General features: G+C 35.9%; 1 protein-coding gene across 2 annotated transcripts in view; it reads right to left on the bottom strand.

Moving 5' to 3' along the window:
* Positions 1-13,270, bottom strand: part of lrba (LPS-responsive vesicle trafficking, beach and anchor containing) — an 807,866-nt gene that overhangs the window by 262,812 nt on the left and 531,784 nt on the right. For both annotated transcript variants that reach the window (XM_073042906.1, XM_073042907.1), the window contains exons 40-42: positions 7,801-7,918; positions 6,720-6,822; positions 4,692-4,807 (exon numbers count right to left, since the gene is read on the bottom strand). In XM_073042906.1, the coding sequence (XP_072899007.1) occupies positions 4,692-4,807; positions 6,720-6,822; positions 7,801-7,918 (337 nt within the window). The remainder of the gene's footprint in view (positions 1-4,691; positions 4,808-6,719; positions 6,823-7,800; positions 7,919-13,270) is intronic.

The raw sequence follows: 13,270 nt of genomic DNA, 5'->3' as shown, positions 1-13,270 counted from the left end.
GAAATCAAGGAAAATGGAACTAGTGCAGGAAACTGGTGCAAATCTGTCATTGATTGTGATTTTATTAAGAGATGGAACAACTCATTATCTCTTATTCCTATAACAACCTGTATCAAATTAATACCATTGATATAATAAAATGTCTCAAGTTTCTTGATGTACATGAAAGCAGTGAACAAGAGTATGAGGGATAGAAAAAGAGGATTGCATTTTAAGTCTGAAAGAAAGTTCTGACCCATCAGAGTCAGTGGAGTAAACATTAAGGGAATGTGTCCTCAAGAGTAAAAAAATAAATTGCATCAATTAAAGACACTGTTAATGAATGTCAATCAAAATGCTGATGCTGGAAATTTGAAATAAAATTGGAAAAATCTGGAAACATTCAGCACATTAGGCATCACCAGTGTAAAGAGAGTTAGTTAATGTTTCAAATCAGATACCTTCATCAGATCCTGATTTCCAACAAAGAGACCTGGACCTGAAATATTAAGAGTTTTTCTTTCTACAGATACTGCCTAACCCTTTGAGTATTTTATCCCAGTGTTTCCTGTTTTTATTTTGTACTAGTAGTGAAGATGGAGCAGCATTTACATAACTGAAGCTCAGAGCACTGGCTAAAATGTACGGTCATTGCAGATTACGGAAGAAGAAAGTGAGTAAGACATGGAAATTTAAATGTGTAAATTTATTTTGTTTTGGAATAGCAATTAGAAGCAAATTTGCTGGGTGGAGGGCAGATTATCAAGTAGTTGAACTATAAATGAATTGTGATTTTGGAAGGATGAACCAAAGTTTTCAGCAAATACCACTAGAGTCTTCAGGTAACTAAGACTGAGATAAGAGATGATGTGTGTGATAAACAACTAGAAACAAGGGTTGTTGAAACAGTACAATGTTCTGCAATGTATCTCTCTGTGCATGGGCTGGTATCTAGAGGTTGTGCTCAGCTGACTACTAGACAAGGAACCTCTGCCATGCCCAGTTATACTTCTCAATTGAGTTTACAAGTCAGTACACACTTCTGTGGATTCTACAGTTCTCCGGCTAGGAAATCCAGAAGCACAACTAGTACTAGATTAACCAGGCATCACGTACAACAAATCTATTAAAATAAATGGGTGTGTGTGTTTGTGTGCATGGTCTGAATACTAATGCTTTTAAAAATAATTTTTGATGTATCCAACTTTCAATTTAAGCAACACACACAAAATGCTGGTGGAATGCAGCATCTATAGAAAGAAGCACTGTCGACGTTTCGGGCCGAGACCCTTCGTCAGGACTAACTGAAAGAAAAGATAGTAAGAGATTTGAAAGTAGGAGAGGGAGGGGGAAATGCGAAATGATAGGAGAAGACCAGAGCGGGTGGGGTGAAGCTAAGAGCTGGAAAGGTGATTGGCAAAAGGGATACAGAGCTGGAGAAGGGAAAGGATCATGAGACGAGAGGCCTAGGGAGAAAGAAATGGGAAAGGGGAGCACCAGAGGGAGATGGAGAGCAGGCAGAGTGATGGGCAGAGAGAGAAAAAAAAGGGGAGGGGGAAAAAAACTAAATAAATCAGGGATAGGGTAAAAAGAGGAGGAGGGGCATTAACAGAAGTTAGAGAAGTCAATGTTTATGCCATCAGGTTGGAGGCCACCCAGACGGTATATAAGGTGTTGTTCCTCCAAACTGAGCGTGGCTTCATCTTGACAGTAGAGGAGACCATGAATAGACATATCAGAATGGGAAAGGGACGTGTAATTAAAACGTGTGGCTACTGGGAGATCCTGCTTTCTCTGGCGGACAGAGCATAGGTGTTCAGCAAAACGGTCTCCCAGTCTGCATCGGGTCTCACCAATATATAAAAGGCCACGCCGGGACCACCGGACACAGTATACCACACCAGCCGACTCACAGGTGAAGTGTCGCCTCACCTGGAAGGACTGTCTGGGGCCCTGAATGGTGGTGAGGGAGGAAGTGTAAGGGCAGGTGTAGCACTTGTTCTGCTTACAAGGATAAGTGCCAGGAGGGAGATCGGTGGGAAGGGATGGGGGGACGAATGGACAAGGGAGTTGCGTAGGGAGCGATCCCTGTGGAAAGCAGAAGGGGAGGGGAGGGAAAGATGTGCTTGGTAGTGGGATCCTGTTGGAGGTGGCGGAAGTTATGGAGAATTATACATTGGACCTGGAGGCTGGTGGGGTGGTAGGTAAGGACAAGGGGAACCCTATCCCGAGTGGGGTGGCGGGCGGATGGGGTGAGGATAGATGTGCGGGAAATGGGAGAGATGCGTTTGAGAGCAGAATTGATGGTGGAAGAAGGGAAGCCCCTTTGTTTAAAAAAGGCTTCCCGTTGGAGGTGGTGGAAGTTACGGAGAATTATACTTTGGACCCAGAGGCTGGTGGGTTTCAATTTAAGCATCAGGTTTTACACCCGTTGTCAGTGATGTTTTTGTCACTACAGCCAGCTATTTGCCTCAGGAAGAGCCCATGCAGAACTGCCATCTGGACCATAAATTCAAGGTAGCTCTGTTTAATGGACTCACCTAATTCACTAAGAATAAGGATCAGACAAGAATACTGAATTATTGGTTGGATCCTAACAAAATTGTTTCACTTTTTTAGCAATATAGATCTAAAAGGTTCTGCCTTGAACAAAGTAATATTGTATTGTTGGTAATGGACATGGTAGTGAAATCTAAACCAGAAGAATAACATGGCTGATAAACTTTGTAACTTTAATGATAGCAATAAAAGAAGTGCTGCCACTGTGAGTAGCAGCAGTGTTATTGTGGATGGGGTAAGGATGTCTGGGCTGGAGTAACAGCTGAAGCAAGAGAAAAACATTTCTTTTCTGAGGCATTGAACATAATAATTACGAAGAAACAAGCAAGCAGTTGAGGATAGATAGTTTATGATGGAGCTGATATCATAACTAAAGTTGATGTCATCTATGAACAGAAAACTAGAGTTGATGATGATCTGGAAAGTGGAATGGCAATTGTCTATGAGGTGAGAGATTGAAAGCAGACCGCAGGACATCTATATTTTGCGGTTCTAAATCTGTTGGATTTTTTTTAAATTAGGTAGAAGAAGCACAAGTTACACTCCAACAGTAGGATTGGAATATAAATATTCTTGAAGTATACATTTCTTCTTATATTAAACTACGTACATCTTTTTGTATTTGCTCCAATAAATTGGTTTACAACTTGAAAACAATGTGTAAAAGAACTTGCTGAAAGTGACATGCTAATTTAGAAAGAGATACCAACAGCATTTCAAATTCCGCTTAAATTTGAAAATCTAAACATATGCGAATAATGCACGATGGAAATCATCTTTTAAATTACATCTAATGAGATAAAATTAACATAAATATTTCTGCTGTTTGTGAACTGATCAAACTCTTCCTTTCCCCCATTTCTGCTTAAATGTTCTCATTTCTAATCAAAACATTCATGCAAACCGGCATATAAACAGACCACATGCTCAAAGCTCAAGTATATTTTAATATTTAATAAGGTCTGAGTACCAGTCAAGGAAAATAATGTTACATGAATCAGCTAAAAGGAGATGCATTATAATGGGAATACAACAAATAGAATTTCAACTCCTATCCATTTATTTTTCCCCACAATAACCAGTTGAAATGTTGACAAAGCTTATACTCCACATTGATTAGTCCATTGGTGCATTTGTTTCCAATGAGAAATCAAGCTGCACTTTGTTATTAATTGAATGGTTCAGTGTGTACAGTGATGAATAACTAACAGGCTTTCTTAAATTCTAAATAACATTTGCACACACATTTTATAATTTCACTATTTGAACAAAATTAGAAATTAAATATTTCAAACTTGCAACAAAATAAAATTGAGGCAATGAAGAAAATCAGACAAATTTTGGCGTATAAGAATTAAGAAAGGGCACAAATTCCGAGAGCTGTTAATGAGTTCACAACAATGATAAGGCCATAACTGGAAAACGTTATCTTCAGCAAGCATTGCAATCTAAATGATACTTACCTTGCAACACCTGAGCTACGGGATAGCTGGCCTATCTGAAATTTCAAAATGTTAAAAGGGTCTGTTAAACCAAATCCAAATGATGTGCTTGAGATTGCTGGAACTCAAGAAGCAGGGCAGTCACAGCCACGATTTAAATTACAGTAAGTGTGATGTACGGTATGGATCATCCCGGAAGGAAAGAGATAGCAATTTAAAAAACTATGGAGTAATTATTTATTTTGGAACATATGTAACTAATCTATTTTATCTGTTCAACCAAATGAATAACTTCAAATCCCATTTCTTACTTCAGGTTTACAGAAAATTTGAATTTGGTTAAATGGTGATGAATAATAAAACTAAATTACTCAGTCCAATTAATTGAAATTTGTTACATTTCCTAAATCAATTTAAAGTTCAGATTAATCTCCAATTCCCTCTTCAAATAGTAGATTCTCAGCTATTATTCCTTTACCATCATTATTTTCATCACTTGTATGCTAGATGTTTTCCAGTAGGCTTGCAGAATCTGCTTTCAGAATAAATATGACTCAAGACATAAGCTTGCACCAGGTATTATATCATTAATTCCCCTACCAGTCACCTGCATTGCAAGCTTATAGAACCTTTGTCTAATGCCATGTATTTACAATTACTAGTAAGTTTTAAACAACACTATCTAAAAAAAAAGCTTCAATATTCCTTTACCAGCAATTGTGTTGAGAAACATGAGGTATTCGAAGTTGGAAATTTCTCGTCTCTGCCAACGCTGCATCATATTAGACGCTTTAAACAGTTGGCGGGGATTAGCCAGAGTGATTCGTCTGTAGATCATGCACAAAAAGAAATTTTAAATGCTCTTATTATTATGTTACAATAAATTTATTGATTACATTATTAAAAGACACTGTATAAATTTTCAAGTACAGTGGATTGCGGTTAATTAAGTTAACTGAGGCAGCCGCTTATTTGGGATAACTCTTAAAGAATAAGAACTAATTGAGAAAACAGAAGGGATTCCCTTCATTTAGTTAGGACACTCTGCCACTTAATTGGACCAGAAGACTGATGCCAAATATATTCTAACTAGCGTCAGTCGTTTGCACGCCATGTATCCGTTAAGACACTACACCCTGCTTAGAGCAAAAAATTTTTAAATAATGCCAGTTGCATGTTTGTGTTCAAAAAGCAGCAACTTTGCCACTGGTAGTTGGCAAATAATAAACAGTACGATAAATCAGAACTGTTATGCTCACTGTGGTTTCAAGCATTCAAGCTTGGAGATGCCAGAAGCAGACGGGCATGAGAATGAAACGATTTCATTACTTCAACAAGTTAGGAATTATGAAGAACTTGAAGGTATTAACAATCATCTTGAATCTTTAAATGAAAATAAAGATTTGGAGGATTCAATCGTTGAAAGTACTGTCTGAAGGCAGTCCACTATTTGCACTACATGTCAGCGTTTATTTTGTTAATTTACAGTTAATCAAAAGAATACAGAAGCGTACACTGAATGAATTCCTCCATCGATTAGGAACTAATGCAGCTTTATAGTACTGAAGTAGTTTGATCGTGTTCTGATTTGTTTCGTTTTTCACTTGACTATGCAATTCATTATTCAGTTAACAAGTAGTTTATCATTTTTAAAACCTTACTATTTTCATGAAACTTTAACTAATTAGGGCAGCCACTTAATTGGGCCAAAATGTACTGGTCCTGATGTGTCCCAATTAACCAGAATCCACTGTATTTAAATAACAACATACAATTTAATTTTCACAGAGAACTAATACAACCACTACCCTACTACAGTAAGAGTTTTTGGCTCCTATCCAAGTAGTATATAGAAAACAGATTGTAGAGACTAAATTTGTGCTTCTACCTTTCCTTTAAAAAGATTATTCAAAATGAGCAACAGCCTCATATGCCTGCCTGTACTTTGCGCAGAAAAATAAAACTTCACTTGTCTCAGGGAAAGAAACTGTAAATCTATTTCACTGCTTCTTTGAGATTAAGTAAAATGTGACAGACTCACTACTCAACACAGTTAGCAAAGTGACCTAGTTTCTCAATGCTTTACCAACAATCAACTACAGATTCACCAGATTTGTGAATTCATGTTCACAATGTAAATGAGCTTAATGAAAGTACCACAAGAGGAAATCACTAGAGCTTTTCATGGTTTTGCTCATTCTGTTTAACTTTCCCCAGCAGAGTTTTAATAGTCTTTTTCGTGGCATCTGAAAACATTCAACACAAACAGAATGGGTCTGACAAAAATTATAGTTGACAGCAACTGGATATTGTCATATGGCATGATTTGCATTCTTCTTTACTTTTAAAAGCCAGTTTGCTCAGTTTCACAGCTGTGCTAGTTCAATTAGTTCAACAAGACCAAGTTGACACAATGCAGTGCCATTTTAGCATTGATTTATGGATTTAGCATTACTACACTATATGACAAAATAAATGCATGTTGCATTTTAATGAATGAAATTTTTTGAGTAACAGAACAGAATCCCAGGGCATTGTGTGTGTTAATAATGTTTAAAGATGAACCTGGAGCACAAAAGCTGCTTTGGAGTTGAGAGCTGAATTTCTTTTTGTAACAATGAAAACAGCATATTCTTCACTATATACAGTATGCTAAAATAGAATAGGTCGTGAAAACAAAATCTCTAAAAATAACATCTCAGGAGAATAAGGAACATTTTTAATAATATAGCTACATACCTAGTTTGGGGTAACCCAAAACCTGTGCCAACTCCAACACGGGGCAAACTGTTAACGACTTTCTTCACTGTGGCTTGGTCTGGGAAGTTGAACATGACAGCAGCTGGCAAAGAAACAAACAATAAAAGTACATTTTTAACATGACATCACCTTCTGTGATTTATATTGTAGTTTTTTTTGTTTAATAGAACATCTCTTTGCAATTAGATATATAACAGATGCAGAATTGCAAGTCCCTTTGTCCACACATAAATCACAGTTTTCAATGGGCAACGGGTTATTTCCGTTTCTCTGCTGAAATCCATTCCCAAAAAAAGATTTTCTGCTGCAAACATGAACATGGATTTAAACAAACTTTACCGCATGGACATCATCACAAAATTGGAGTAGTCTACATCAGAGATTTTGTGGAAATATGTGTCACAATTTTAACCCATGCTAGGACAGCAAATACATGAACCATTTCACAGAACAGTTCAGTTACAATATTGTCTTTTTTGTGGTATTCCAATGCATGTGTTTAGAATGAAATGTATAGAGTGCAGCAGTTTTCTCATTAATTTTGGAAATTTAAAGTACTTCAGATATTTTTGAAGAACATTTTGATTATTTTGAAAGAAAAATAGGAGCACATAAGGATCGAAAATTAAGGTAGATTGCTGGTTATTAGCAATTGTTACTTACTGCTTTTGGATTATAATTAACACACTACAATTTTCTAGATATCAAAGAGTTTTAACAACTGGAGACGCAAAGTGTTGCTCTGATTTTAACAATTTCTCTCTCTCAATTCAATAGTTCTAAATAAAATGATGGGATCAGAAATTGAAAAAAATCGTTCCCATCTCCAAAGTGCAGTTCTTAATGTTACTTCTTTAGCAGGACAATTTTTACATTATATTTACTGAAAATAAATATCTTTTCTGAGTAAAGAATATTTTTTTCATCATTCTCCAAATTTCTCTAACAATGCTGCAAAGTTTGTTAATATATTGTAATAACTTCACACAGGTTAAATAATTAAGCAGAAATATGCCAGCAAAATAACTAATGACCATGTATCATTAAGAGAAGTACTTACTCCGATTGGCAATAAAAATTTCTAGTGCAGTATTTTGCAGCAAGTAGCGCCTGGAGAAAATAGCACGGATTTCGCTGAACAGCCATTTTCCATGAAGTCCTTCAGTATATGTCAAAATCTATGAACAAAGATAGAAATAAATGGCTATTCTTAAAGGGAGGAAGCTTGTGTCTGCCCAGTTGGTGCAGTCTTTCAGTGATTCTATTATCATAATTGGATTTATTGAGTATGCCCACAAGAATATGAATCTCAGGGTTGTTTACAGCAATATATATGTACTTTGTTAATAAATTTACTTTGAACTTTAATGAAAACATTCCTATAGCTTAAAAGAATTTAAATGAATTGCATAATCCCTTTCAAATGTGAGCATTATCACAGAAATAAATAGTTAAAAGAACATGATTTATTGATAAAGCTTTCAAGAAATTGTAAACATGAAAAACATTTTGGAAATTATATAACTTATTAAACAGATTTGTATGCTCATGTGCAAAATATATACATGGTTTAAAAACCTGTTTTTATATACTGAAAAATAGAATTGATTATATCATTTTAATAACATTTGCAACATTTGTAAGAGGTAATACTAATCTTGAAAATATAGTGCAACAATACTCTTACATAAAATATATACTCTGCTATATGTATGTACATATTTTACCTGTAATTATTGAAAATTTACTGACTTACTAATAGAAAATAATATGTCACACACCTATATATTTTTATTATTGGTGCAGAATATTTCATACAGAAATTTTAAAACTGCATATGTGCATGAGGTGGAGACAATGTTTCCCAATGAACTATTAGAAGTGAGTCACATTGATACACGTAGATTAGTGCAAAGACTTTATTTATTAAGGAAAAGTTAAAGATCATACTTATTAATGCATCTGTATTTATCAGTAGCTCTTTCCTTTACTAAAGAATGCAGTATCTAAAATAAATTTTCTTAAATTGCTTTGAAGAATGAAAGGCACTAGATCCTTATACTGATCAAAACCTTTTAATCCCATATACAGAACCGTTCAAAGCAATACGCTGCCTATGTAAAAGGTTAAGTATCATTTTGTCAGCTAAACCTAAACAAAAAACTGCAAATGAACTCGGCATAATCTCTCCATGGAATTAGTGGTTGTCAGAGTAACTCGTTACAATGCCTGTCATCTCAGCTGACAGACACAGATGCTTAGTCTGCCTGCACAATTCAAACTAATCCTATCCTTAGCCTGAAACCACTTTGTGTCTTTGTTGCTCTAGTTTTGCCTTTTATTTTAAAGCCTAATTATGAAGGTGTTAAGGGACAACCGGATTGGGCCACTTTTCTGCCACTGTGTAGAAGACAGCATTAATCAAAAATATTCAAATAGGACTAACAGGAGAAGAAGGCTCATGATAAGAGTTTCTTAAAGTACTCATTAAAACAAGGTGACAGTAGTGAGGAACAGCTGAGGCCTGGCTAAGCAAATCTGATTCCTCTCTGGAATAGTATCTGCCTGATCTGCAGCTTCACATCAAAGTCTCTGGAGTTCAATTAAAACTGGATTAGGTGGAAGCAGCCCATCTTTGGGACTTTTAGGTCTCTGGCACTCTCTCACTGACAGTACCCCAGATGATGGCCTCTGCCTCCACTGAACCAGTTGCCATAGAAACTGCATCTCTGCCTTTGCTCTGCAATGGCATGCACAAGATAACCATTTGAAAGGTGCAGCAAAGGGGGAAAAAAGCCACAACTTTTTTTTAAAGCATTTTGAGTCAGGACTCCTATGCTTCTAAATGCAGTTGGTTGTTGAATTGACCTGAGTGCTTGCATCCAGTTCTGCAGCAACATATTTTGTGCATTGTATCACAAATGCAGAAATTCATAAAATGAGGCGGAACCTCTCAGTTGAATACATGCTATTTTATACAACAGCTAGTCAAAGATTTAGTCCAATCTAGCTTGAATATCATCTTCACAATTCAAAGAAGAATATAGGATTTCAGAATTTGGTTACCTTTTTTCCAAAAGACAGCACTTTATTTCCTTTAAATATCTTAGACAGAGGACATGAAATCAGATGAACTGCAACTCTGGATTTGTCATGATAAGAGTAGAAGAATTAAAAAGACCAAGAGTTCAAATTGTTTCCTTATTTGCTCTGCATGATGTTAACAGATTGCATGAAAAAGATCAAAAGAAGGTTGAATAGAAGTACCCAAAAATAACTCCTTTTTTAAAAATGGCTCTTAGTAAATCTGCATGTAATTACTGTGTATGTGTATCAAGTTACATACTAACCAAATACTTTTGTGATTTTAGATTATCTCAGTTATCTGATGATTAAAGTAGTGTTTACTAGGGAGGTGTCAAAAAGAGGACCAACTCAAATTATATTTTCAAAATTTAGTCATTTTAGCTCTACCATCCTAAAGATATCTATTACTGGACTACTCATGAACATTGGTGTTGATTTTGATTTTTGTGAAATTATCAATGCATATCATATAAACTAAATACAAGCAGTTTTTATGATATGTATGATCTATTACTAAATATATGGCACATAATAAAAATAGCAATTCAATGGAATGAATGCAAAGAAAATTATTATCAGTAGTATTTTTGACATTTTCAAAGATATCCTGCATTTCAGCTTTGATGAGATGCATTGTACTAAAGTATCTTTGGCATTTTCAGTTATAAAACAGGATTGTGGAAAATGAGTGAATGCCTCCCCAGGCACAGCTTAAGGGCTAAATATTCACAGCAAAATTATAATTAGGCTACAAACTCAATTTATCCAAGTAATTATTTTAATTTACTCTCTTTGTCCAGACTGTTCAATGTCAGAAAAGGTAAAAAAAATAAAAACAATGTGCCCCATTTCCTCATTATGTAACCATTTTTAAAATCTTGTGTTTTCTCTTTCAATTACTGGTGGTGATGATAAACCAGCAACAAATGATATATCAAGTCATTTTATCTTATCGCTTAGAGGCTCAGTGACAATGAAGTTCATATTTCACTGGTTTCATTGAAGATTGTGAAAATTACTTGCCCCTTTGACCTCAAATTTCACTCTAAGACAGAAATTTCTCTTCTGCAAAGTAATGCAATTTTTCAGATGTCAACCTTTAGCCCAGCTTTAAAAATTAATTTCATTTATATTAACCATGATATTGATATTTTCATGGGTTCCCTTAAGAACACCCTTTGATACATGAAGCAGTGACTGGCAATTTGATGTCTCTAGGACGACCAAAACTATTTTATTCAATGCTGCCACATCAGACAGATTTATGACAGTCTGAAATTCTTATTTTGTAATGTAATATTTGTACTGGACGGATGCACCTCACAGCCCTTGCCTGTAAATAATTTAGAACGCCACTGGCTGGGACTTCCCTTTTTGCTCTATGCCTTCGCTTGAAATCCTGCTTAGAGAAAAAAATAGCTTCTAAAATGTGAATGCCACAGAGCTGCACTTGATTTGCATTTCTATGAGCAAACGAAGCTGATAAGGTTTGTCAGACAAGGTTCTCCGGCCTATACAAATGAAGTTTAGATAAGTACGTAGGTCCCTTCAGAGCTACTTTCACGAGGATCTCTTAAATCTAAAATACTGTCATCTCATCTCCCTGTTGGATTTTGATTGATTGCACCTCTTCCTTATGTTCATTAATCTCATCACCTTATCTTTTATACCACTTCATTTTACCAGAAAGGTAATAATAAAACTCTCATCCATTATCCTTTTACTGATCTATTCATGTGGAAATGGTTAATAACATGTTACAAATTGAGCTTCAATCACCTAATTTTCTCCTTTGTCAAAGGGATATTAGCCTAAAAGAGAAAAAACACAATTGCTTCATGAGGATGAAGATCATCAATGATGACATATGAAGCGAACATTTCAAAAGTTGCTTATTAAAATTATCCAAATACTATTGCATCTGTTGATATCAAATCATAAACTTCAATTCGCCAGCAGGTTTTGAGCAACAGTCCTGTCAAATTTTTAAAAACATGCTCTATACAGTGTCTTTAACATAGTAAAAATATACCAAGGCACTTCTGTGCGTCATCTTCAACTAAAATTTGTTATAGAATTTAATAAAAACAAATGAAAAACATTTATAATCAAGGCTCTGCTGAACCAGGAGACAAATCAGCACAGCAAACATAAAGACACTGGGATGCTGGAAATCTGAAATGAATACAGAAAATGCCAGAGGTACTCAGGTCAGAGAACCCTGAAACATTAACTGCGTTTTTCTTAAATGCTACCTGACCTACTGGGTGTTCCCAACACTTCTGCTTTTATAAAAGAGGCAATGTGTATGCATGACTTACTGCACATTAAGGTCAGATGGTTGTTTTAAGGGCATGACCAGAAACTACCAAACCGTGTATTGGAATAGTCAGTTCCAGATGTAACAAAAACATGGATGAGAAATATCACAGGAGTAGGGAAATGAACCAGTACTAGATGAAAATAGGGTATCTAGAAATTCGATGGATATAGGACCATCTCTATCTATCTCAGTCCTATTGCATTAAACTAACTCATCACTGAACCCTCCTTCCTGGCCTCAGCAGTTAGGTTATATCATCCTTGACTTTCTTTCCTCAAACACTGCCCCTTCTCTTCAAATAGATCATCAATGTCCTTCACTTTAATTTTAATTTGGATGTCACTTGCAAAACCAGCATTTATTGTCCCTCTCTAAAATACCTGATAAATTGAGTCACCATTTTGAATTTCTTGTGATGGCACTCCCACAGTGTTGCTGCAGGATTTAGTCCAAGCTGCGATAAACAAGCCAAGATAGTGTGCAACTTAGAGAAGAATCTGCAGATTTTGGTATTCCTCTCTGGTCTCCACTTGGTGATCATGGCTGCAAATGTGGGAGGAGCTTTTAGAATAAGCAAAGAGACAACCTGTAGGTGGTATGTATTGCAGTCATGGAGGGAGGTTTAGCAATGTTGGAATGGGTTAAATGCTGCTTTGTTATGGATGGTGTTATGTACTCACCCACACTAGCAGATAGCATTACATTACACTTCTGACCTGTGTCTTGCCATATAGAAAGGACATTGCGACTTTAGGAGGTAACGCCTTGTCTAGGATTTCACTTTTTTCTATGTGGCTGATCCAGCCTCTCATAACTGGTGGCCAACACCACCCTCCATCATACACAACTTACCAACACAATGCACCAGGATATTAATTCAGGGAATTTTATGATGTCAATTCAGAGGCAGGTGGTTAGATTCTCTCTTGTTAGAAGTGGTGGGTTTTCAACTTGTGTGGCACAAATATTATTTGCCTTTTCTAATAAGACATTGAGGCACAGGCTGATAAAGGTTATTGTATGTAATCATGGACTGCTGAAGGGAATGGAATTATCAGTTATGCAACCACCAGGAGACACCCCCACTCCTGACCTTGCAAAGAAGCAAGGTAACTGATGA

The sequence above is a fragment of the Hemitrygon akajei genome, chromosome 4 (genome assembly GCF_048418815.1).
Source record: "Hemitrygon akajei chromosome 4, sHemAka1.3, whole genome shotgun sequence".
NCBI lineage: Eukaryota > Metazoa > Chordata > Chondrichthyes > Myliobatiformes > Dasyatidae > Hemitrygon > Hemitrygon akajei.
This window is presented reverse-complemented; position numbering and strand designations above follow the sequence as displayed.